The sequence below is a fragment of the Rhinatrema bivittatum genome, chromosome 2, assembly GCF_901001135.1.
Source record: "Rhinatrema bivittatum chromosome 2, aRhiBiv1.1, whole genome shotgun sequence".
Classification (NCBI taxonomy): Eukaryota; Metazoa; Chordata; class Amphibia; order Gymnophiona; family Rhinatrematidae; genus Rhinatrema; species Rhinatrema bivittatum.
The window spans coordinates 125,231,715-125,259,117 of NC_042616.1; the positions used below are offsets into that span (position 1 = coordinate 125,231,715).

Here is a 27,403-nt window from a genome sequence, read left to right on the forward strand (position 1 = left end):
ACAGACGTTTTCCGTGAATGGGCTCCATCCTGTGATGTCACCCATATGTGAGGACTACCATCCTGCTTGTCCTGTGAGAAATTGTACATATGCATATGATGCAAACAGCTCTAGTCGCTCAGAGAACGAGTCCGATCTCTGGAGGCTAGAGTGGCAGACCTGGAGGAGCTGAGGCAGACAGAGAAGTATATAGATGAGGCCTTCAGGGACATAGTAGCCAAGTCCCAACTTCAGACTGGCAGCCCTGGTGCTGCCTTGGAGGAAAAAGGTCTCATGATCAGAGAGCATCAACCTGGTACAGCAAGGACCTGCTCTGCAGGTGGTGCATTGTCCTTTCGCACTGAGGATATGTCTCCAAGGCCTACTGCCCAGGAGGGAAGGGTTAGGTCGGACATCATAGTTGGTGATTCGATTATTAGGAATGTAGACAGCCAGGTGGCTGGTGGGTGTGAGGATTGCCTGGTAACATGCCTACCTGATGCAAAGTGGCGGACCTCATGCGTCACCTACATAGAATTTTAGACAGTACTGGGGAGGAGCCAGCTGTCGTAGTACATGTGGGCACCAACTGTGGGAGGGAGGTTCTGGAAGCCAAATTTAGGATCTTAGGTAGAAAGCTTAAATCCAGAACCTCCAGGTTAGCATTCTCTGAAATGCTCCCTGTTCCATGCGCAGGTCCCCAGAGGCAGGCAGAGCTCTGGAGTCTCAATGCGTGGATGAGACAATGGTGCAAGGAAGAAGGATTCAGTTTTGTAAGGAACTGGGGATCCTTTTGTGGAAGGGGAAGTTTCTTCCGAAGGGCTCCACCTTAACCAGGGTGGAACCAGACTGCTGGCGCTAACCGTTAAAAAGGAGATAGAGCAGCTTTTAAACTAGAACAAAGGGGAAAGCCGACAGTCGCTCAGCAGCACATGGTTCGGAGGGAGGTACCTTCAAAGGAATCTAAGCGAGGCTGCCAGCACCCTTCGGTGCTCTGAAGAAGCTACAAAACCCTTTGATGTTTATATGTTCGTCATCCCTTAAACTTGCGTCATGCTTTATTTGCTCGCCAGGCATGTTGCTTTACTCTCTTGGGTATATTTTTTATTTTTCCATAGATTTTTCCTTCAAATTAGTTGTTCAAAACTTGTCGCTGGTACATAATCCTAATGCTTGTACTATCCTTGATTAAACGGACCTGATGGAGGACTGCTTTACACTCTACTCCCGTTGTAAATGGCAGCTATTCTGCCTATATGGGACCTGATAGAGACCAGTGTCCCTGTTTCTGCTGGTGTAAGACCTGATGGAAGCCTGAGTTCCCTTACGTTACCCGTGCTGTATTTCATTGGGCGAATCTTAAAACCCCTTTTGAAGGTGACCTGCCGAACCTGGCTGCAAGCATCCTGAGTTGTCCTCACTCACTGACCCTGCTTGGACTGAATAAAAACATTTTTTAAGGAACCTTTTTCTGTCGATATATTTGCCACTCCATCGGCTTGCTATGCGTACGGTCTTACACCAGACTTATAGCTGACAGGTTTTCTAAAATGTATAATTGATTTTTCAATTAGTATAATTTTGTTAGCCCGTCGATCTTATGCTTTACTTGAGTGTTCAAACTAAGCAGGCAGCTGCTACATGAGAAACTGTAGTTGTTGATGGCAATTGCAAACCCTGTGACCTTTACTTGTATTGCATTACCGCTAATGCAGAAGTTCGTCTAGAACCGATAAGTACTGACATCAGGAAGCGAGAACGCTAAAAAAGGTGGAGCTGACCGCCAGGGGGAGGACATATTCTTAACATGCACAAGAAGTACATAGTTTAATAAAAAGAAACAAAAAATAAAAAATATATTTAAAATAAAGTCTTTGATGAATAAAGTCGGTAGTTATTAAATGAGAGAATCTCAGAGTGGTTTCCTCACATATCGTAATTGCACATCACCACACATCAGGGAGTTCCCTTGATGGTTGGTAGTTAATGATATTCCCCGAAGGCAACAGAGGTTTTGTTGTTGTTTAGGGTCCATGGAAATCTGTTACGGCACCGGACGAGAGCATGGACCCCTTGCCCGAGGTGAGGTTGGCGCAACCTGCGAGGGTGAACCCCCGCAGGTCCCCACCGTCGGAAGGCGAGGCCGGGATGGTACAGAGGGCTGGCTGGAGCTTCACCAATACCAACCCCGTTCCCCGCAGGTTGAGCCCTTGGGTTCGGGGGCTGGCTGATCTTAAGTGGGTCCCTGTGAAGAGAGTGGAAGCGTCAGCGGAATCGTCCAAGATCAGTCCAAGATCAGAAACCCAAGGTTCACCGATAGCCAGTCTGAAGTCGGAAGCCAGAGGATCGCCGATAACCAGTCCAGAGTCAGAAGCCAGAAAGATGCCGACAGCCAGTCCGAGGTTGAAGCCAGGAAATCCGTCCGAAGGAGACCAAGGATGGGAGCTGGAGCAAGAAGAAGGCGCAGAGCGCAGAAATAGGAGTCTGGAGACAGGAATGGACTCGGGGATCAGAAACAGGAACAGGATTCAGGATACCACCGAAGCAGAAGAACTTCACCGCAGCAAGCAGACTCGTTGCCAAGTCGTAGGACGACTGGAGAAGCTCCCTTAAGAAGGCCAGGGGTCCTGACGTCAGCTAGGGGTTGGGCTTGGTTTTCCCGCTGCGGCCCCTTTAAGGGGCAGAGTCCTGGCGCACGAGCTAGGGGACGCCCGGGAGGATCAGATTTGGCGGCGGCGGAGGCATCATGCGGTCGAGGGAAGGCCTGGGCAGCCGGGAGACAGCGACAGTTACAGCGGCTTGCCGCTGCGGCAAGGGCCCCCAAGGAAGTCAGCACTGCAGCAAGATCCCCTGAGGAAGTCAGAGGCATCCTGGGCCGCGTGGGGAAAGCGCTGCCAGCCGGCTCGGGGCAAAGCCATGCTGCGCCAAGCACAGAGAAGCTCCACAATGCTGAGAGCCAAGGCAGGTAGGGGAGACTGGCCGTGGGTTGCCGCGGCCAGGATTCCTAACAGTAACTCCCAACTTCGCTTAGACTTTTGTCTTTCTGAGCTCTGAGAGAGCATGCCTGTGTTGGCATCATCCCACTTATGTGCTGATTTTTCTGCTACCTACTAATTACACTTGTATACTATACCTTTTATTTAGTATTGATAATATTACCTCATATTTTATGAAATTTATCAACTGTGATACACAATATCAATATCGTCTGATAAAACTTGCATGAATATATCTTGCTAGTTAGGTTTCAGAAGTAATGTGCTTCATTGAAGCAACCTTATTTCTTTAAAAAAGGTGGGAGGAGGGGTGGGGGAGGCACAACAGACCACAAATATGCTAGGCTAAGAGCCATTTTCTCTGAACCAGAAAGGACTTTGAATTTTCCACTATGCCTGGAAAGACTTGGAAAATGCAGACATTTAAAAAAGATAAGGTTATAAACTTTGTTTGACAATGCCCCAAAATCTGTTTACCTCAGCTTTGCTTAAAAAAAAAGAACTCAGACCCGCACTGGATAATTCTTTTCTCTATGCATTCCTAAGAATGGAGGTAATTTTTAAAGGAGTTACATACACATGAAAAAGCAACATATATCATTGCAATATTCAAAAGCCCATTTACCCATATAAAACCTAGTTATAATTCAGCCCTATGGAGTGAATTTTACACATGTAAAAGTAGCAATTTTTAAAAACTCATTAACACACATAAATCCTTTTGAAAATTACCTCCATTTTGCAGCCATCTAGGCAAAGATGAATTATTCATTTCCACAAAAAAGGGAGAATTCTCCAAAATAAAGCTATGCTTGGCCCTCATCCATATGCTATCTTAAGGTCTTTTTTGTTTTCTACAAAGTAAGTAAAATTTCAGGCAGAAATAATCATCAAAGCCATCATCCAGAGCCTAACACTGTGCCAGGACTTAGCCAGCAACAGACACACTCTTGAGATCAGCACTGATGTGAAATTTATTCTCCTTCCTGTTTGTACTTTCATGGTCAATTCAGTCCCACCTTTGATAATGAAAATCAATGACTAGAGAAAATGTTGACTTTTTATGAATTTTAACTGGATGCTAGAAAACAGCCAAAGAGAGAATCTTTTTTACATAATAGGTAGCTAAAAAAAACTAATGATCAACACGATAAAAAATTCAGCTGTAAGGAAACGTAAAATATAGCATCTATCTTCTTACTTTTGTAATTTAGCTGTTTGTTTTTGAAATAATTTTGCAATTTCTTGCATCATCTTCTGCTTTACTTCCTGACTTTCTGCATGGAAAAAAGGAAGCAAAACCTCCTTAGGTCACAATAAATAAAAATTGATTAGTCAGCGTACTCTGTACAAGCTTGTTTTACTTCTGAACAAAGAAGTGGAAACCACATTTTGAGGAAATTTTCCTCCTTTAGTTCAGTAACTTTCTGGTGGAAGCAGTGCAACAAATCTGTCAAAGTACAGAATTTTTTCATTTCCAAAAATACACTATTTGTTCTAAATTTTAAAAGGAATTTTGCTACCCGGTGACTTTGGTCAGAAGAACCTGAAGGATCACTTTTACTTTTTATTAATGCCTTTTCTATCATAAGCAGCTAGCACAAGGTTATATGAGGTAAGCTGATGACTTGGACAAGTCTCTATAGAAAATGAATTGACTGTTAAATTGCCATTTTGGGGGGGGGGGCGTGATTTATTCTCTTTTTTTCCTGTTGATTTGACCAACACCTGTCCTTGGGTTGGTTCTCTTATTACTCAAGTACAGTGGGCAGAGGCAGTGTAACGCCTTTTTAGCTGGAGGAGCAGGGGGGATCATACCAACCAACTTCTGCCCCGCCCCACCCTCTTACCCCCATCCTAAGCCTTTTCCCCTTTGTCTCCCCACCTTATCTCTCTCACTCTAGGGGCATAAACAATAGGGATGGGGAGGGAATCTGGGGAGGGGGGAGAGGAATGGGAGTAGGCATAGGGATCTTGGAGAAGGGAGATGAAAAAGATCTCAGGGAAGGGAAAAGGGATAGGGGATGCAGGGATGGAGAATGGGAGGAGAAGCGGAGGGAAGGGGGAATGAGGGGAAAAGAGGGATAGTGGGAATAGGGAGGAAAAATAAGGGGGATACAGAAAAGGGAGGTTGGATACAGTCACACCTGTCCTCCCAATGCCAATTCCTTCACTTACATAACATACACACACTTCTCTCCAAACCCTCTCTGATTCCCTCATTCCTCTCATATTCCTCTCAATTCTCTCACTTACTCCCCTTGTGCCCCCTATGTTGTCGCTCACTTCTCCTGCACCACCATCTCCTCACTTAAACATACTCCCACTTTATGACCACTCCGACCCCTTCACACATATAGCCCACAACGTCTCTAACAGGCTCACATACCTTAAATAAGGCCTCCCCTATCCCCACCCCTTTCAATCCATGGCCGACTCAACTCTCCTCTTCCCATCAGCTGCTGATCCAAGCATGCTATCTAGCAGTAACAGTGATGGCTCTTCATGCCCCTTTCTCTTCTCCTGCACATGGACCGGCATGTCGCACTTATAACCATGCAATGCAAAGTGTGTCAGTGCAATACTCCAACCCATGTGACAGAGGAAGCAGAAGTAGCCCGAGGAGCTGCCGCTGCTGTTGTTAAGACTAAGACACTGGTGGGGAGTGGGAGAAATATATTGGCTGAGGCTAACTCTTATGATGCTGCTTGACTCAGCAGCCTCTCTTCTGTAGCAGGAACCTGATTGTGCAGACAGGGCTGGATGCTATGGCCTTTCCCACAGCCACAGGAGACTGGAGACCCTGCTTACTAGTATAATGCCCTGCCCAACATTGGCCAGACCACGGCCTTTGTGGCCCATCCTATTCTGATGCCCATGATTGCGGGGAAGATTAGTAAAAGTTTAAACAGTAAACTTTCTGGCATAACATCATTAGTGGAACTACTATATGCATGTCTGATATTCTCTCAGATGTGTGGAAACAAGATTTTTTTTAATTCATTATGCAAAACCATAAAAAGACATTTACAGAAAAAGTTCTTTGATTTTTAAATATGGGTATAACAAAAGCATAATGAAGAACTCACGTATCTTTGACTCTGACTGAAGACTTTGTAGTATAGATTGTATATCCTGAGAGTCACGACGTACACTGGTATCTAAAGTAGAAGAGAGGAACAATATTTCATTGTTTTCCCAACACTCAATATAGATATATATCTTCTAAACTGGAAGGGTGGCATTTGAGGATTTACAGTTTGCTACTAACTGCAAAGTTCTCCTTTAACACTAAGATTTTTCAATAAATAAATGGAAATGAAGTATAACAAAAAAGCAAAAACAACAAAAAATAAGGTGATACCTTTTATTTTGACTAAAAATATTTCTTGACTAGCTTTCTAGAGCAATTATTCTCTTCTTTAGGTATCACCTTATTTTTTTTGTTACTTTCTGCTTATTTTGCTAACTTTATGTCCATGCACTCAAATGAACTAACACAACAATCACCTGTTAGGACTATAGGAAATAGTCAGAGAGCATCACCCTGGTCTAGATGGATGTGATCCAGTAGCAAGGACCTCCCTTCCGGGTGATGTACTGTCCTCTCGCACCGAGGATAAGTTTCCCAGAGCTACTGCCCAGGAGAGAATGGTTCGGTTGGCCGTCATAGTTGGTGATTTTATTATTAGGAATATAGATAGCTGGTTAGCTGGTGAACATGAGTGTCACTTGGTAACTTGCCTGCCTGATGCGAAGGTGGCAGACCTCACGTATCATCTAGATAGGATTTAAGACAGTGTTGGGGAGGAGCTAGATATCATGGTACATGTGGACACCAATGACATAGAAAAGTGGGGAGGAAGGTTTGTAATCCAAATTTAGACTTTTACTTAGAAAGCTGAAATCTAGAACTGGAAGTTCTCTGAAACATTCCCCATTTCACTCACAGGTCCCCAGAGGCAAGCAGAACTCCAGAGTCTCAATGCATGGATGAAACAAAGGTGCAGGGAAGTGGGTTTTAGTATTGTAAGGAATTCTCCAACATTTTGGGAAAGGGGACTCTTTTCCTAAAGAATGGATTCCACCTAACCAGGGTGGTGTAAGGAAGGTGGACCATTAATTCTCCAATGTGATTGACACATCCTAGAGAGTCAACCCCCTAGGCCCACACCGACATCTGGCAAGCATACCCTGGGATGGGACTGAGTCTGAAACTTCACATTTATCATCCCCTTTCCCTGCAGGTTAAGCCTTTGGGTTCTGGGGGCTGCCTGAGCTTAGAAGAAAGTCCCAAAAGCAGAGACAGAAGCTCTGAGGCCAAGTTAGGTTGGGGCAGGCAGCAAACAATGAGATGTGGGTCTAGGCAACTGTCAGTGGCAGGCGGTGAGCAAGAATAGTCAAGGTCAAGGCAAGGATCAATCCAGAAGTTAGTCCAAGGAGAAGGGTAAAGAAAGGCAAGGAGAATGTTGAAGCAAGGCAGGCTCAAAAAGAGGCAAGACAGGGCAGGTTGGATGAGATGAGGCAAGACAAGGCAGGCTGGATGAGACAAAGTAAAACAGCAAACTCGAGAACAGATGAGGTAAGGCGGAGCAGGAAGGATAAGGCAAGGCAGGACAGCAAGCTGGATGAGATGAGGCAAAACAGGATGGGCAGGATAAGATGAGGTAAAGCAGGGCAGGATTAAAAGACTGGCTTGCTAGCAACATGCTTGCACAAGGCAATGGGACCTGCTGCTGAGGCACTGCCTGGGGGCGAGTGCCGGGTTTAATTACCCAGCCAGCACTGACGTCATATCTGGACACCCAGGTGGTTTTCCGCCATGGGATCTTTATCTTCTGGTGCGCGCCTAAGAAGCCCAGCGGAGAAGACAAGATGGCAGTATCCCAGGTGCCATGGAGGAGCTCTTGGCATAGGAGACTCCTGAGTAGCAAATCACCTGGACCAGATGATATACACCCTGGGTTCTAAAAGAACTCAAAATTGAAATTTCAGATCTATAACTAATAATTTGTAACCCAACATTAAAATTGTCCATTATACTTGAAGATTTGAAGGTGGCCAATGTAACCCCGATATTTACAAAAAGCTCCAAGGGTGATCTAGGAAATTATAGACCAGTGAACCTGATTTCAGTGCCAGGAAAAATAGTGGAAACTGTTATAAAGTGCCTCTTGGAAAAACCTTTTTAATGTTACGTAGGGAATCTCCCCCAAAACTCTGGGGAAGTTCAAAATTCTAATATTTTAATTGTCTAGCGACATTTTCCAGAGACTCAACTCTTCTGGCAAGGGTTTCCCTATCTTTCACAATCGCAGCTTTAAAGTTTAAATTTTCTTTTTCCTTGCCCTCCAAATTCGATACTTTAGTATAGTTATTATATCAACTTTCCTTTGTAGCTCTATCGAGATTTGAGTGTTTTGTATGGCTGTACTATGGGACTTAGTGGCGGGAATATTTATTTATTTATTTATTTAAATTCTTTTAATATACCGATGCTCAAGACAAGTCTTATCGTACCGGTTTACAATAAACTAGGGGAGAACCAATTAACACAGCAGGCATAAAAGTTACAATAAAACAGGGAATGTAGAACTAGGTCATTAGAAAATGAGGGATAGAATTAAACAGTAAAAACAATGAGCTTTGAATAATTTCAATATTGTACACAAATTTAAAAAGGACCCAAATGGTAGGTTCATTCTTGTAAAGGGTACCGTCAATAATCAAATGTTTATGCTGGGCTTCTGTATATGCTCTGAATGTTCAACAGTTGAAATATGTTTCGTCTTTTTAAAATAATTTTGCTATCTTTTGCAGAAGGTAAAATTATTGCAGGAGGAGACTTTAATATGATTGTGTTTCCATAAAAGGACAAGACAGGCATCATCCCTTTGCAATCCCAGAATTCTTCTACCCTCTTTTCCCACAAGATAGAAGCAGGGAGCCTATATGATCTTTGGAAGTATGTCTACCCTAGGGATAAGAGGCATACTTGTTTCCCCACCACCACCACCACCTTCCCCACAATATTTACTCTAGGATCAGTTATAAATGGGGAGGTAGAGAATTGTTCTGTGACACCATTTCTACCAAAAATTGGAGTTAATTCATGGTCTGATCATGCTCCTGTTCTAGTCATCCTTCTCTTGCACCAAAATACCCCATTCCAGAGAATCTGGTCTTTTGATGATTTCTTATTAAAAGTTGATGACAATATTTTCTCCACTGAACACTGTTTAAGAGAATATTTCGCGTTAAATGGTGCCAATGGTACTCATACAAATACCATTTGGGATGATAGTAAGGTTGTGATTAGATGTCACATTATTCCTTAAAGAGTGCAATTAACAAAAAAGAGCAAGATGAGGAGATTGAACTTAGAGGAGAGGCCCAGATTCTAGATGCTCACAATATAAGGAACTCTTCTAAGGTATTAAGAGCCCAACTGGTTAAAAAATACGGCTTTCTTAATGCATTTCTTGAACATAAAATAGCTAGTATTCTTAGGAAAGGTCAGCAAAAATACTATCATCAAGACAATAAAGCAGCTAGGTTTTTGACCCATTCTTTGAATATAACTCAGGTTAATCAATATTGTGCAGATTTTAAATTGGCTGCGCACGTAAAATCCAGCATGTACGTGCATGGCCTTGCGCATGCCGAGCCAATTTTCCACAAGTGCCGGCCTTCCTGCAAGGGGCGGGCCGGGGCAAAGGGCCGGAACAGCGCCATTGTTCGCTGTCCTGTAGCCTCTCGCTGGCCACTTACTTCAGCTTGGGAACTATTTATTTATTTATTTATTTAGAATTTTTTATATACCGACATTCTCGATACAAATATCGAATCAAATCGGTTTCCATTATAACAAAACAGTCGTGGTTGAGGCGTTACATTAAACAGGGTGTATGAACAATAGAACATAAATATTAAATAGTGATAAATGAATCATTGAACAGCATTAATAGACGTAACAAAATAAATATAGTAAAATAAAATAAGTAAAAAATAATACATGGATCGGCGAACAAAGTTAGTGGGCTTAACATGAACTGATGCATCTACTAGGGTATCTTTCGTAACATATGGACTGTCCTAATCGGACGTAAGCGGGTCCTTAGGGAAGTGGGAATGATTATGGGTCCCATAGTAGACTGTTATTTCCTAAGGGACTGTTATGTCTTAAGGACTGTTATGTTCTAAGCGGGTCCTAAGGGAAGTGAGAATGATCATGGGTCCTATAGTGAACTATAATGTCCTTTGACCGGTGTCAGAGTGTTCTTGAGATTCCGGGAAGGCTTGTCGGAAGAGCCAAGTTTTTAGTTGTTTCTTAAAAGTTTGATGGCATGTTTCTTGGCGAAGCTCCGGAGGCAGTAGGTTCCAGAGGGTGGGCTCGGCTGTAGAGATTGCTCGTTTTCTTAATGAGGTTTTGACCGGAGGAGTGTATAGAGATCCTTTGTAAGTGTATCTGATAGGTCTTTGTGATGTGTGAGGGCGGCGTTGCGAGCTTAAATTGAGGTGAGCAATGCCGATAATGTCCTTGTTGATCATCATTAACGTTTTGAAGGTGATTCTGGATTTTATAGGGAGCCAGTGAAGACCGCGTAGAATTGGTGTGATGTGGGCTCTTTTATTTGAATTAGTGAGTATCCTCGCCGCTGCATTCTGTACCATCTGTAGGGGTTTGATAGTTATGGCAGGAAGGCCTAGGAGAAGAGAGTTGCAGTAGTCTAACTTTGTAAGAATGATAGACTGAACTACTAACCAGAAGTCGCTGAAATGCAGGAGGGGTTTCAGATTTTTGAGCACTTGAAGTTTGAAAAAACATTCTTTAGTAGTGTTGAGGACGAAGGATTTTAAGTTGAATAGATTGTCGATTCGCACCCCCAAGTCTCTGACGGAGGCGGAGTGGTTAATGGAAGATTTTGCAAATTGGGATGCGCTTTCGGAGTTGATGAGAGTGTGGTTTTTGTCAGGCGAGATGATGAGGATTTCAGTTTTATTTGAATTGAGGATAAGGTTCAAGCTGGAAAGCAGAATATTGATAGACTGTAAGCAATTGTTCCAGTGTGCCCAGGTTTTTTGCAGGGATTCAGTAATAGGAAGAAGAATTTGTACATCGTCCGCGAAAATGTAATACTTTAGTTTGAGGCTGGAGAGTAGATGGCAGAGTGGTAGCAGATAAATGTTAAAAAGTGTAGGGGAGAGGGATGATCCTTGCGGGACTCCTCGGTTTGATTTGATTGGGAGTGATTCTTTGTTATTGATCCTGACCTTGTAGAATCTGTTTTCCAGGAACGATTGGAACCAGCTATGTGCTTCTCCTTGGATTCCTATATCAGATAGCCGTTCTAGTAGGATGGAATGATTAACCGTGTCAAATGCGGCGGATAGGTCGAGAAGGGCGAGAAGGTAAGGTTGTTTTCTTTCAAGATTGAGAAGTATGAAGTAAGTTCTGCTGTCTTTATCTCTCAATTACCTTCTCCCCTATGACCTCTTGATTTGATTACAATGCTTTCCACGTACTACCGTCACTATGTGCTCTTGTTAATTTTCCCTCATCTGCTTCCAATTGAGGAACCTTCGTTCCCTGTAAATAGTTACCCAGTTACTGTTTGTTGATGTTCATTTCTTGTATGCAAAGTTTACTGTTCTATGTAATGGCAGTGCCAAAAGTTCTGTATAATGACACTGTCAAAAAGTTTTAGTTATCTGTAAACCGATACGATGTGCAAACGGCTATCGGTATATAAAAACCTATAAATAAATAAATAAATAAATAAATAAATAAGTTACAAAAAAAGAAAAAAAGAAAAAAGGTAGGATTTAGGGGGTAGGGAGGAGAGGGGAAGGGGAAGGGAGGTTAGGTAGGGGAGGTAGGGAAGTTCCCTCCCAGTCCGCTCCTTAATTGCGGACTGGGAGGGAACTGGGGAAGGCTGGGATGCATTGCTGTGTGAAAATTGTGGAAGTCTCCCCACCTTGGGCACGCTGCCCATTCATATGTGCGCGGATTACAAAATCCAGTGTGCATGTGTACGCGGCCCACCAATTTTAAAACATGCGCGTGCTGGCACACACGTAATAAAATCGGCATGTCCATGTGTGTGCGCCGGGAAGTGCACGTACATGGACGCGTGCGCGCACCTTTAAAAATCTACTCCTATGTTAAGGAGATAGTAAATGAGGATGACCATTTAGTTAATACTCCTAATGAAGTTAATGCAAACTTTGCATCTTACTACCATAGACTATTCTCTCAGGAATGGAATCTAGAATTAAAGTCCTTTTGGATGGGATTACTTTGCCCTTTCCGAGCATGCAGGATGCAAAGAGTGCTTTTTTGCAGCTAGAAGTCGAGAATATTATTGAATCTGGTGAGGATGGCTTTACCTTAAATTATTATTGGACTTTTGCCCCAGCTCTCATCCCTAGACTGGAGCAATTTCTTTTGTCCCAGTTCTCATCCCTAGACTGGGGCAATTTCTTTCTGTCCTGAAGGGAAAGTCACTTTATTTATTATTTATTTATTTATTTATTTATTTATTTGTGGCTTTTATATACCGACATTCATTTAGTAACATCACATCGGTTCACATTTAACAATATTTCTTAACAGTGCTAATTAAACATAGGGATTAGCAGCAGTGTTTTACAAATAACATTCCAACTTGAGAGTAATAACAAAGCCATATAAATGAAAAGTTTAACATAGTTGAAATTAACTTCATATTAGAAAACTACATAATTAAAACATAATATAATTTAAAATTTAGATTAACAGAAAAAGACAATGGGATATACAGTTATTGTAATTTGAGGAACAAATCTCATCTCTATTTAGTGAAACTATGATAATGGCAAAATACCTCTAGGGTCATTATTGATTGAACGTTAGAATAAGCAGCAGAGTATGACACATATAACAGATTTTTAAAAATTGCTAACTGCAAAGTAAGGCGCATTGTAAAAAGTAAACTAATATGAATAATAGCTAGCAGAAATAACATCTCTTTAGATGGGGAAAGTCTCTAGAGAGGAACATATTAGAAGAGCGAAGACATGGCATGTCACACGCTGGAAGGGGGGAGTCGAAAAGTAAGAGGGGGACATATTTGCGTGTAAACGTGCAGATGTGAGTGTTACACGAAAGTTATTTATTTATTTATTTATTTTGGATTCTTATATACCGATATTCTTGTATGATATACAAGTCATGTCGGTTTACAATACAACAGAACAATCGCAGCATAGGCGTTACATTGAAACATAAAAACATAGCGTCTAATAACATATAATATAATACAACCGAACAATCGCTGCTAAGGCATAACATGAACCTTAGTGTCTGAAAGAATGTAAATATGCAAACATATGTACAAATGCTAATATTTATTTATTTATTTATTTATTTATTTTTAATTTTTATATACTGAAGTTCTTGTAGGGACTACAAATCACTCCGGTTTACATAAAACAATGAACTGCCCAACAGAGAGCGGAGCTTTACATAGAACTGTAGAACATATGGAACAATATAACTAGATGACAATTTAACATAGTGATAAATAAATATTATAGTTTAACTGGTAATATAGCATAAGGGGGGTCCTAAAGAGTAATGGCACTTTAAAACTTGACGCAAAATAATCAACATTCACATGAGGTTAGGGAGGAGAGGGGGTGAGAATAGGAAGGTGTTGTTGGGAGGGCGAAAGAAGAGGATTGGGCTAAGAAAGGGAGAAGGAGAAGGATCTTGGCTCTCAGTGGTGACCTGTTAAGTCCTTTAACCGGTGTCAGAGTGGTCTAGGGGATCCGGGAAGGCTTGTCTGAAAAGCCATGTTTTTAAGAGTTTTTTGAATGTTTGGTGGCACGGTTCTTGACGGAGCTCCGGAGGCAGAGAGTTCCATAGAGTGGGCCCTGCTGTCGAAATTGAACGTTATAAGGCTAAAAGGGGACAGGATTGCTGAAATATGATTGCGACTACCTTATTTAAAAGCTTGTAAGAAAAGCCATGTTTTGAGTTTTTGTTTGAATTTCTTTGGGCTTGATTCCTGACGGAGATCCCGCCGCCATGTTGCTGGCTTCAATATCATAATTCCTAAAGTGAAACAAAAGCAGAATTGCAGTTCTTACTGACCAATCTTACTTCTTAACTATGACTTTAAGACCTTCACTAAGGGGCGGATTTTAAAAGGCCCGCGCGCGTAAATCCTTCCAGATTTACGCACACAGGGCCCTCGCGCGCCGGCACGCCTATTTTGCATAGGCCGCCGGCGCGCATAAAGCCCCGGGACACGCGTAAGTCCTGGGGATTTCGAAAAGGGGAGGGAGGGGGCGTGTCCGGGGGCGTTCCCAAAACGACGCGGTGTTTCAGGGGCGTGCCGCGGCGTTTCGGGGGTGGGCCCGGGGGCGTGGCGCCGGCCCGGGGGCGTGGTCGAGGCCTCCGGACCAGCCCCTGGGACCGGAGGACGGAGCGGGGCTGCCGGCGACGCGCATATCTTATAAAATCCAGCGTACTTTTGTTCGCGCCTGGTGCACGAACAAAAGTACGCGCTTGCGTAGTTTTTAAAAATCTGCCCCTAAGATTCTTGCTGGGTGTATAGAGAGATTCTTTTACCAGTTAATTCACAGGGACTTTGTACCCTGCCATCAGAGAGCAGAAAGCATAAGACATACTATTAATTTGATCTACAAGAGAGGAGAGCAAAATCCAAATTCCATCTTGCTTTCCTTAGATACTGAGAAAGTTTTTGATCATGTTGCATGGCCCTTCTGGTTTGCTACCCTGACCTGGATGAATTTTGATGGATCTCTAGTTTGTATGCTGCTTCTATGGCCCAGATAAGAGTTAAGGGTACTTCCTCCACTCCATTTTGCCTTAAATTAAAGACCAGACATGGTTGCCATCTATCTCCTTTACTCTTTGTTCTATTTCTTAATCCCTTAGCATGTGCTATTAGGTCTCATCATAGCATACACAGAATGATAGAGGCAGGGGGGTCAGAACATAAGATAACTCTCTTTACTGACAAAGGAATCTGAGTGTCCAGAAGGAAATCAAGAGTAGCCTGAAAGAATTAGGCACCATTGTTACTGAACCTGTCGTGCTCCCCGGCTGGGGCAGGCCCACGGCCGGGTTCACTCACTCCCGACTCCAGGCTTCCAGAGTGGGCCCGACCTCGTTGGCGGCAGTGGGTTGCCGTCTCCGAGCCCACGCTCCCTGGGCCTTCATGCTTTACGGGGAGTTCCCCTGAGCTTGACCAGACCTCCCCTTCTGCCACACGGTGAGACACACCTCGTCTCTGAAACTGATACCCTATACAGGGTACAAGAAGTTCTTGATGTCTGAAGAAGAAGTTGTCATTGGGAATATCTTATCTCCCAGGAGGGGTACGGCCCCAAAGAGAACTCCTGGGAGCTTACTCCTAATATTCTTGATAAAGACTTACTCAAGCAATTCCACATTATTCATCCCAATAAGCCCAGACCTCCAGGTGGGGGGCGTAAGGGAGGGGATACTGTTGTGCTCCCCAGCCAGGGCAAGCCCGCGGCCGGCTTCACTCACCCCTGACGCCCAGCTTCCAGAGTGGGCCCGACCTTGTTGGCTGTGGTGGGTTGCTGTCTCCGAGCCTGTGCTCCTCCCGCGCTCCCTGGGTCTTCCTGCTCCATGGGGAGTTCCCCTGGGCCCAACTAGGCCTCCCCTTCTGCCACATGGTGAGACGCCACCATCACCTCTCTTCTGGCCTGTTGGTCCTAGAAACATGTGCGCGTCTCTCCTGGATTTAAAGGGGCCATGGTGGGAAACCCACCCACAGCCCCTGCTGATGACGTCAACTGGCTCCACTATTTAAGGCAGGCTCCGACGTCCAGACCCTGCCTTGGCAACAGGTCTCCAAGCTGCTTAGCTGTGTGCTTCGTTGCTTGTTCCAGTTCCAGTTCCAGTTCCAGTACCTGTTCCTGTTCCAGCTTCTGTTCCTGCTCCAGCCTCTGCTCTAGCCCTCCTTTCCCTTCGGACGGATTTCCTTGGCTTTGACCCGGACTTGAACCTGACTACGAGCATAGCCGCCTGCTTCCGACCATCTGCCTGGACCTGACTTCGTACCATGTCTCGCCTCCCTGATGGGACTCTTCGTCACCGCTGCCCTCCGGCATACCGCCCTCTGGCCAACCCATCGGGATCATCCTCACGGAAGCCCCAGTATACAAAAGCTCAACCTGCGGGAAACGAGGGCTAGGATTGGCGAAGCTCCAGTTGGCTTCTGCTTCCCATCTGGCCTCGCTTCCCCACGGTGGAGACCTGTGGGGTTTTTCCCACAGGTGGCACCAACACCACGTCAAGCCAAGGGTCCACCTCCACAACAGGTTGCCAAGGCCATGGACTCGGCAAAGCCTTCAGCCCTCCAGGCCATCCAGGCCTGGCTCTCAAAATCCAGGAACAGCAGTGGTTCCTTGAGGCATTGGCAGCTTCCATAGAATGCCTCAATGCCCGACTGGATTCACATCCAGTTCCTGTGATTTCCTCACCAGCCTCATCCAGTTCATCACCGCCAGCTACCTCTGTTAGAGCCTTGATCTCACTACCAGCACCACCTCATTTTAATGACGACCCGAAGTTGTGTAGGGGCTTCATAAACCAGTGCTATATGCAGTTTGCCCTACAGGATGATGCAATGAAAATTATGTTCATCCTCTCCCACTTGGAAGGCAAGGCTTTGGCTTGGGCTTCTCCTCTCTGGGAGCAGGCGGACTTCCTTCTCCAAGAGTTGCCTTGCTTTGTTTGTCTTTCAAAGGACCTTTAATGATCCAGGGAGGCAGGCAATCACCAGTTTAGACCTTCAGCACCTTCGGCAAAGGTGTCAGCAGCTCAACGATTATACCATAGAATTCCGCACCCTAGCAACAGAGTTTGGGTGGCAGGAAGATTGCCTCAGATCCATTTACCTGGATGGTCTCTCTCCTCGGATCAAGGATGAATTTGCTGCCTGAGAGCTCCCGACTTCTCTCGAAGGCCTCATCGACCTCACGGGCTGCATAGACCATCGCCTTCAGGAGCACCACCAGGAATTCCGGGTGCCTCGATGCCCAGCTGCGGAACGCTCTCGTTCTCCTCCCTCCGAGGGGACTCCGCTCATCGGAGGTTCCCTCCAAAATAAGGAGCCTATGCAGTTAGGGCAAGGACGTCTCTCCCCGGAAGGAGGCAAATTGGCCTCTGCCTGTATCGCAGTACTGCAGGATTCCGCTTAACTATGTGCCCGGTCCATCCGAGAAACTCTCTGGCCTAATTTCAGTGGGTGTCCTGAACTTAGGCGCTACTTGTCAAGCCCCCCAGTTGACTCTTCCAGTCACCTTAACCTGGAATTCCTACTCCTTTCCAGCGCTGGCCCTGGTCGATTCCGGAGCTGGCAGGAATTTTCTAATGAAGGATCTTGTTGTTCATTTGGGAATCCCTACGAAAGCTATCACGACACCTTTACTCATCGCCTCCATTCATGGAGATCCCTTGCCTGGGAAGATCACGCAGGTCACCACCCCTGTTCAGGAAGCCTGTGAAGTCGGCCTACCATGTCCCAGGATACCTGAGCATATGTGGACTCCTGTCCCATGTGTGCGCAGCAAAAACCGCCTGAGGGTAGCTGTTACAGCCACTGCCGGCCCCCAGGGAACCCTGGACCCACCTGGCCACCGACTTTGTGGTAGACCTTCTTGCATCTAATGGTAATATCATAATCTGGATAGTAATGGACAGATTCTCCAAGATGGCCCATTTTATTCCACTGCCTAGTCTACCCTCTGCTCCTGAGCTGGCATGCTTGTTCTTTCTGCATGTATTCTGACTTCACAGGCTTCCTGAACACATAACCTCATCAGAGGACCTCAGTTTGTCGCCCGCTACTAGTGTTCCCTTTGCAAAAGATTTGGCATATCACTAGGGTTGACCACATATTACCACCCGCAGCCCAACGGCCAGGCCAAACGTATGAACCGTTCACTCAAGATGTTTCTGCAATCATACTCCAACGATCAACAGGATAACTGGTCCCAGTTGCTCCTGTGAGCAGAGTTTTCCCATAACTCACACATCAGTACCTCCACGAGAGCATCTCCATTTGCTTTTGTTTATGGGAGACAACCACAGTCACCTTTGCCGATACCCCTTGCTTTTTCATCTCCAGCAGCTCAAGCGACTGCAGACACCCTTAACGCCCTGTGGTCCCATACAAACCAAGGAGGCGGCTGACCATGCTAAAAAGTCTATCGACGCTCATCAAAGACCGGCTCCTGAGTTTCAACCGAGCGACAAGGTATGGCTTAGCACATGCCACATTCATCTAAAACTCCCATCACAATGCTTTGCTCCCAGGTATAATGGACCATTCCCAATCACTCAACTTACTGGCCCAGTGACTTATCAACTCAGCCTTCTATCTACATTGGGAGTCCACAACTCATTTCATGTATCTCTTCTCAAGCCGCTGGTTCTTTCCTGGCCTTCTCGCAGAATTCCCGAGTCATCGCACCTCGTCTCTGAAACTGATACCCTTTACCGGAAACAAGAAGTTCTTGATGTCCAAAGAATAGGTCGTCATTGGGAATATCTTCTCCTGGGAGGGGTATGGCCCCAAAGGAACTCCTGGGAGCCTGCTACTAATATTCTTGATAAAGACTTACTCAAGCAATTCCACGTTACTCATCCCGGTAAGCTCAGACCTCCAGGTGGGGGCGTAAGGGAGGGGATACTGTTGCGCTCCCTGGCCAGGGCAGGCCCGCGGCTGGTTTCACTTACCTCCGATGCTGGGCTTCCGGAGTGGGCCCGACCTCATTGGCTGCGGCAGGTTGCCGTCTCCGAGCCCACACTCCTCTCACGCTCCCTGGGCCTTCCTGCTCTGTGGAGAGTTCCCCTGAGCCTGACTAGGTCTCCCCTTCTGTCACACGGTGAGACGTCGCCATCACCTCTCTTCTGGCCTGTTGGCTCTAGGCGCGTGCATGTCTTTCCTGGATTTAAAGGAGCTGCAGCGGGAAACCCTCCCGCAGTCTCTACGGATGACGTCAACCGGCTCCACTATTTAAGGCAGGCACAGGTGTCCAGACCCTGCCTTGGCAACAAGTCTCCACACTCCTTTAACTGTGCGCTTCGTTGCTTGTTCCAGTTCCTGTTCCAGTACTTGTTCCTGTTTCAGCTCCTGCTTGTCCCAGTTCCAGTACCTGTTCCTGTTCCAGCTCCTGCTTGTTCCAGTTCCAGTATCTGTTCCAGCTCCTGCTTGTTCCAGTTCCAATACCTTTTCCTGTTCTAGCTCCTGCTCCTGTGTTCCAGCTCCAATTCCTGCTCCAGCCCTCCTTTCCCTTTGGACGGACTTCGTTGGCTTTGATCCAGACTTGAACCTGACTACGAACCTTGCCTCCTGCCTCTGACCATTGGCCTGAACCTGACTACGAACCTAGCCGCCTGCCTCTGACCTTCCGCCTGAACCTGACTACGAACCTAGCCATCTGCCTCCAACCATCTACCTGGACCTGACTTCGTACTGGGACTCTTTGTCACCGCTGCCCTCCAGTGAACTTCCCTCTGGCCAACCCATCGGTATCATCCTCGCGGAGGCCCACCTAAGTCCAGCTGGTCCCAATACACATGGGCTCAACCTGTGGGAAAGGAGGGCTGGTATTAACGAAGCTCCAGCTGGCCTCCATTTCCCGTTTGGCCTCGCCTCAAGATGGTGGGGACCTGTGGGGTTTTCCCCCACAAGTGGCGCCAACACCACCTCAGGCCAAGGGGTCCACCTCTGCAACAGAACCTAGGGAAAGTAACACAGGGAAGTTAAAGAAAAGAACATTTAAGGGCAGGCTGCCTGGTAAGGAGTACCTCCCCAATCAATTGGCAGAGACCTTATGGGAAAAAGTAAGGCTAGAGTTTCAACTGGAGGAGGCTCTGAGCCAGTTGGAATATGAAAGGAATAGCGAAGCAGTTAACCCAGTTTCCGATAGATTTCACTATCAGCAAAAGGTGGTCTCTGAAAAGGTGACAGAATAGTGGAAGAAATCTGAAAGAAAGTTGCAGGAATTTCAAGCTAAATTTCAGGATAGCGGAAGAGAAGACAGCTAGAAGAGAAGACTGCTCGCAAAAGAGCTGAGGAGCAGAGAAAACACCTGGCTCAATAGCTGAAAGCGTTGAGAGGAAGCTAAGGCTGAGTTTGCAGAAAAAATTACTCAAGTAAGGGAAGAGTTATGAAAGCCAGAGAAGCCATACCCAAGAGTACAGCTGGACAAAGAGGGCCTACAGTTCCTGAACAAGATAGACGAGATGTTAACAGAGGTGTCCAGATTGGCAAGCAAATTGTGGAAACCCGGTGAAGAGACCAGTGGAGAAAAAGAGAAAGAAGCTGTTCAGCTTGGAGAAGAGTGTTACGCGAGTTGTCTGCAGCAGACCTGCAGCACGGCCCTTTCACCTTTCCACAAGGACTCCAGTCTCTGGTTCCTCCTCACTGGTGGCGGTGGGCCACCAGCTCCGACCTCGGGCCTCCGGCTCTGCCACTGTCCCCAGCATTCCCAGTCCTGCTACCACTGCTCATCGGGCCTCTCTGCGTGGCCCGCGGAGAGATGCCACTACCCACACCACGCCCCTCCCTAGGCACGCGCGCAGCACTGATCCTTATGTAGGGACCACAGTGGGAACCTGGCCGCGGCCCCGAATGATGACGTCAACCTACTCACAGTATTTAAGCTCAGGCTCCGCTCCATAGCGTTGCCTTTGCAACAGGTCTCCTCGCTGGTCGAGTACTCGTTGCTACTATGAGATTCATCTCTTCCCTGTATTCCTGATCCTCATTGGTCCCGGTTCCTGTTTCCTCGTTCCTGCCTGCTTACGTTTCGGATTGACTACAAGGACTTTGACTTTGCTTTGCCTGACTACGCTACAGCTTATCTCCAGACCCCAGACCTCTGTTTTGCCTGACTATGCTACAGCTTATCTCCAGACCCAGACCTCTGCTTTGCCTGACTACGCTACAGCTTATCTCCAGACCCAGACCTCTGCTTCGCCTGACTATGCTACAGCTTATCTCTAGACCCAGACCTCTGCTTCGCCTGACTACGAATTGCCTATCTCCAGACCCTGACCTTCGCTTCGTCTGACTACGCCATTGATTATCTCCATGATCAGACCTTAGCTTTGCTTGACTACACTCTTGACTATCTCCATGATCAGACCTCAGCCTTGCTTGCCACTACCTCCAAATTGTCGCCAGCCCTGACTCAAGACTGCCATTGGTTGCCTCTTGTGCCTACTCCCTGGATGTGGATTCATCAGGCTTCGGTCTATCTTTGTTCGAGCGCCCGAGTTTCCAGGACATTATCCAGCCCAGAATAGGACTGCATCATCTCTTGCCTGCTGTCTTTGGGCTGAACCAACTTCTCCTGCAACTCAACACAGAGGCCCACCTAAGTCCTGCTGGCCCCAGCACTCAAACGGCTGGTATAGGTGAAGCTTCAGCGGCCTCTGCCTATCAGCCCACTCCACCTGCCGACGGTGGGGACCCGTAGGTCCTTACCTATAGGTTGCGTCAACCCCACCTCGGCCCAAGGGTCCACCTCCGACGCAACAAAGAGATGGCTGAGGAGGGATATGATAGAGGTCTACAAAATCATGAAAGGATAATACAAGGACCAGGGGGCACTCTATGAAGTTAGCAAATAGCGCATTTAAAATAAATCAGAAAAAATTCTTTTTCACTCAACGCATAATTAAGCTCTGAAATTCGTTGCCAGAGGATGTGGTTAAGGCAGCTAATGTAGCTATGTTTAAAAAAGTTTTGGTTAAGTTGCTGGAGAAGAAGTCAATAAATTGTACTTATTTATTTATTTATTTTCTCTTTCTTTTTCTATACCACCTATCATCAATCTAGGCAGTTTACAAATGTTATATACATTAAATTTTAAAATAAATAGAATTCAATATCAATAGAAAATAGCATAAAACATACAACATGAATAAGCAACTCTTGACCTTCCCCTCTAAACCCTTTTGCTACTTAACTCTTCAGCCCTGTCTCTTTACCACTGCTTGTTGCCGGTATTATTAGTATGGGATATATTTAATATTTGGGTTTGTGCCAGGTACATGTGACTTGGATTGGCCACTGTTGGAGCAGGATACCGGGCTTGATGGACCCTTCATCTGACCCAGAATGGCATATCTTATGTTCTTATGAAGAAGGAAAAATAACAGTGAGGAGACGTATATCCAGACATACCTAGAGAATTGACCCTTTCACCCTTGACCTACTCCCATAGTGGTATTTGTTTTTGCAAGTATTATTTGTGAATGTGAGAAGCAAGAAAGAGGGAAGTCATAAGAAATATAGAAGTAAATACTCATTGTTCCCTTTAAGTAGGCACCAAAGGAAACTTGGCCAAGGAGAGGACATGTGCAGGCCCCTATGAATGATGGCTTATTTTTGACAATACAGAAGTGAGAATACCATAGAGAGAAGCAGATGACGGGGTGGCTGATGTAAAGGAGAGGGGTAATAAAATATATGCATGCAGACACATGCAGGCATTTATGATTCACTATGAACTTTTGTACCTTTGTACAAGAGAAAAGAGGAAATTATGCATACATTGGAAATAAATTATAAAAATAATCAAGAGGGATGCAAGGGTGGGAGTAATTGTGTAATTGACAGGACAAAGGAAAATATGTATCCTGGAACCATAAGGTAAGGGTCGATCACACACAAGGCATTGTAAAATCACATGCAATGTATTGTAAAGAACATGCATATAAAGGGATGCAGAAAGCCCGGGAATTTGGAGAAGGCTAGCACATTTGCTGAGATGTGTAACTACGTTATTACGTGGCACTCCTTATCTTCTCTCTAGGCTAAACAAAACAAAGAATTGATTGGTATATTGCTTTTGTGCTTTTAATAATACTTATAACTGAGCACAAGATTATTATAATACAAATTATGCTTATAAAAAGAAATGATTATAACCTAACTTGTAATAATTTTTCATTTTTACTAATAAAAAAACAATAATAAATATTATATTTTATAATCCTGAATACAAGTCTCTCTTTCTGTAAAATATATGTAAAGATAAAAGAGAAAGGGAGACATTTAGGGGAGGAAGGATTAGCCCGACTAAATTGGCAATCTCCTATAAGAAGAAATGAAACACGTCTATTTCCAGAGTTATAAATAGTAAATGTAGGGTAAAGTTCAGTTGGGCTAAACAATTGGCGCTCAAACAGGGACTTGGAGAGAGCACATGATCTTTGAGACACAAATATTGCTCATTTTTATAAGGGATGATTTGTGCTGGCTGCAATCATTCCTTGAAGTTTTATTTTGTTTTACTGATGTGAGAGAAAAAGCTGACTTGACGAACAGCTCGCTTAAGGACGTGAAGGGGTCCCAGCCGAGAATCATTGTAAGTAATTTTTATGTGTTTGAGTGTGGGCGCCTTGTTATCTTATAAAGAAATTGTTTATAGGGGAATTTTGTTGTTAAGTGAACACATAAAAGGAGCTGTAGTAGTACATATAGAGGGAGTTGTAGCAATATGGCTACCTCTTTACAAGTAATATGTGATAAGAATCCGCTTCTGCAGAAGAAGGTGAGCCAGTTTTGTGAGAAATGGCATAAGATGAGCAAAAAGAACCCTTTCCTTACGTGGCCACAGAAGGGGAGTCTTAATCCTTCTGACTTGCTTAATTTGTTGAAAATTTTGCAGGAAAATAAGAAAGGAGATAAACTTACTAGACATTTGCAATTTTTTGATCTACAAAGTAGGGAGCAAGAAGGGAGAGCTAAACCAGTTGGGAAAAATTAGGCAAATAAGGATGCCCCTCCTCCTTATAATAACAGGAATTCTTCAGCTTTATATTTTGTTATACCTGTATTACCTACGGCCCCTCCTGAGGAGAAGGTTGCAAAGTGATATAAGCCTGTAGTTTTTGATAAACTGGAGACCTCTGTGAGTTCAGTTGCTTATAAACCTTTGACTACTTTTACTCCAGATGCAGGAAATTCAAAAGGGTGGATTTATGTTTCAGGAGCTTTGCAGGTGTATGATGTTCCAGACCCAGAGGGATATTTCCAGGAAGTTCTAGACAATGAAAGGCAGGGTGGTCAGAGAAGTGTAAATGAATCAAGAAGAGCGCTCCAAAAACTGGGAATGGAAAGAAAGGAGAAGACTTAGGGAATTCAATGGCAGAACTGAAAGAGGAGGAAAAGGAGGAGAAGGAAGATGTCAAAGAGATAGCTTTAGTAACAGCAGATGGTTCACCTACACAAGATTCTTTTTGTACTTATCATAAGTTAAAAGGTCCTGTCACACTACAGTGTGCTAAACAAAAGCAAAAGTAGAAATACCAGAAGGTAGGACCGTTAAAGTTAGCTAAAAACAAATTAACTTAATGTGTTCAGTTTCTTAAATCAAACGGGCTAAAAAATCTGAGTCCTAAAGAAATAGTTGCATTGGAAGAACAGTCTTCTTATTTTGTTAATCCTTGGGTGGATAATTTGGCAGGCACGACGGAGCAGTTAGCTCCTCAAATGATACCATAACCTAGAGAAGGGTCATTTGAGCAGCAGCAAATGAATACTGCCCATTTGTGCATCACGGGAGCAGTTTCCTGCCCTGATTGGGACTTGAATTATATGACACAGGGATTGAAAGTGTGGGAAAAATATGCCATGGATTATCAAAATAAGGAGCCTGAAGGACTTTTTCCTATGCTTTATGGCAAAATGTCACAGGGACAGACACAGCCATTATTACGGGAGTAGATCCTAGGGCCGGCAGAGCAGGGAACCAATGAGGAGGAACCCCAGAGGGCCCTTCCGATGGCAGGCGAGGCTGTAGGAGACCTGAGACCCTGCAGGACCGTCACCACTACCAGTCCTCGTTCCCCACAGGTTGAGCCCTTGGGTACCGGGGCCGGCTGGACTTATGTAGGGTCTCAGGCTGGTGGTGACGCTTGAGTCTGTTGGCAAGGATGTAGGTAGACGGCGCGTCTCGTAATCAGGCAGGCAAGGGTCTTGGCGGGCAGCGTATCTCATAGTCAGGCAGCCAAGGGTCTTGGCAGGCAGCGTATCTCATAGTCAGGCAGGCAAGGGTCTTGGCACGGAGAAACAGAAGACAGGAAACAGGAATCAGACGACGGAGGATCCAAACAGGAACTGGAACCAGGAGTAGCCAAGGCAAGGCCTGAGAAACAAGCCCTGCCTTAAATACTTGCAGGTTTGGGAGGAGGAGTCCGGGCCCCTCCAGCAGTGACCCCTGAAAAGAGGTCAGGTGGCGCGCACGCACGCCTGGGAAGCCAGGGGTCATGAGGAAGGCCAGAGCAGGAGCCTCCAGCTTGCCGTCCTGCACGCGGCATCGGCCTGGCGGCCTAGGAGGAAGGCAGCGGCATGGCTCGCCGGCCGCAACCGCTGGCTCAAGTGAGGTTCCCGGGTCTAAGGAGGCGGAGGCGGCCGAGCCAGTAGATGGGGGATTCTGAATGCTGTCCCGTTCGGCCGACTTTCGCAACAGTACTCCCTCCTCTAAGCCCCCTCCCCGGGGGTTTCGGTTTCTTAGGATGATCCCGGTGAAACTGCTTAATTAAATCTTTATCAAGGATGTTGGTATTTATTTATTTATTTATGAACTTTTATATACCGACATTCGTAGGACACATCACACCGGTTTACAATAAACTGAAGAGAAAGGAAAATTACAATGAACGGGGAGGGGGAGAGGGGAGTGGGAAAGAAGGGGGAAGGGAGAGAGAAATACTAAGGGAGAAAAAATAGGAGTGAAGATAAGAAGAAAGACGGAGAAAAAAACCATGTTAAGAGACTAAAAAACATCATAAACTGAGTACATCAGAAACTATGTACATATTATAATTGTAGTGACCGAATGCAAATATACAACTGTACAAAATTACAAAGGCGAGTTCTAGGGGGAGTGGGGGGGGTAGGGCTACAAAGGGGGTACAGGAAAGGCGAGGTGGCTAGGGGGCAGGCAAAAAGATGCAGGTCAGGGAAACTATCTAGGTTTGGTTTGCATCGGGGTAGGCCTGCTTGAAGAGCCATGTCTTGATTCCTTTTTTAAAATTGTGTAAGGATGGCTCTAGACGGAGATCAGTAGGAAGGGAGTTCCAGAGGGAAGTGCCAGTGATAGAGAAGGCTCTTTCTCTAGTGAAGGCAAGGTGTACGGTTTTGAGAGACGGGGTGTGAAGGGTGCCTGCAAGGGCAGTTCTGGTGAGGCGATTAGTGGAATGGTAGAGGGTTCCCATGAATTTTCTTCAGGACCAAAGCCTTCCCAAGCAAGCAGATACTCCCACTTGCACCCCCGTTTCCGGACATCTAGGACCTCACGTACTGGTAAGTGGTATCTTTTTCAGCGGACACAGATGGAGCTTCGGGTATCTTCCTGGAGGGCCATGACAAAACTAAGGGCTTCAGCAAAGAGGTATGGAAAGCAATATGGATCTTCAAGGAGGCTGGTAAGCGGAGTTGATAAGTTACCGAGCCCAGTTGCCGAAGGATGGAAAAGGGTCCAATGTAGTGAGGTGCAAGTCCCATAGAAGGTACCCGTAACCGGATAAACTGGGTGCTGAGCCAAACCTTTTGGCCAGGGCGATATTGAGGTCCGGCACGGCGATGGCAATCTGCAAATCTCTACCGGCTTTGAAGAGCATCTTATGTACCTATTCCCATAGGTTCTTCAGGTTCTCTGCCGTCATCTGGGCAGCCAGAGAAGATACCAGAAGCGGTAGTGGAATAGGGGGAAGCGGCTGCTTGCCATAGACTATCTGGAATGGGGAGGCCCCTGTGGCAGTGCAGGGATGGGAATTGTGCGAGAATTCGGCCCATGGGAGTAGTTCAGCCCAATCGTCTTGGCGGGCATTGATGTACAATTGCAGAAATTGTTTAAGGGAGCGATTCGTCTTTTCCGCCTGGCCATTCGCTTGAGGGTGATAGGCTGAAGCAAGATGCAGAGTGACGTGGAATTTCTTACAGAGGCTTTGCCAGTACTTGGCGGTGAATTGTGGGCCATGGTCTGAGAAAATGTAGGGTAAAAAGTTGTGCTAGGCGCAGAACTAAAGGAAGAGAGGGCAGAGCCACAAAGTGGGCCACCTTGGAAAATCGATCCACGGTGACCCAGATAACCATGTTCCCTCTGGAGGGGGGTAGATCCACCAGAAAGTCTGTCGAAAGGTATGTCCAGGGTTCACTAGGTGGAAGCAGAGGCTGGAGCAGACACCAGGGTTTGCCCATGGGTGCCTTTTGTTAGGCGCAGGTTGGGCAAGAGGCCACATAGGCGTGAATATCCAAACGCATACTGAGCCACCAGTAGTAGTGTAGTAGATGTGCCAGTGTTCTCGCCCATCCAGGATGTCTGGCAGAAGGAGAGTCATGATCCCAAGCCAAGACTCG

The 27,403-nt window shown here is 45.7% G+C and overlaps 1 protein-coding gene across 1 annotated transcript in view; it reads right to left on the bottom strand.

The window, feature by feature from the left end:
* The window catches only part of CCDC7 (coiled-coil domain containing 7), an 820,938-nt gene that overhangs the window by 508,735 nt on the left and 284,800 nt on the right, over positions 1 to 27,403 (bottom strand). The window contains exons 9-10 of the mRNA XM_029587039.1: positions 6,065 to 6,136; positions 4,177 to 4,252 (exon numbers count right to left, since the gene is read on the bottom strand). Of these exons, the coding sequence (XP_029442899.1) occupies positions 4,177 to 4,252; positions 6,065 to 6,136 (148 nt within the window). The remainder of the gene's footprint in view (positions 1 to 4,176; positions 4,253 to 6,064; positions 6,137 to 27,403) is intronic.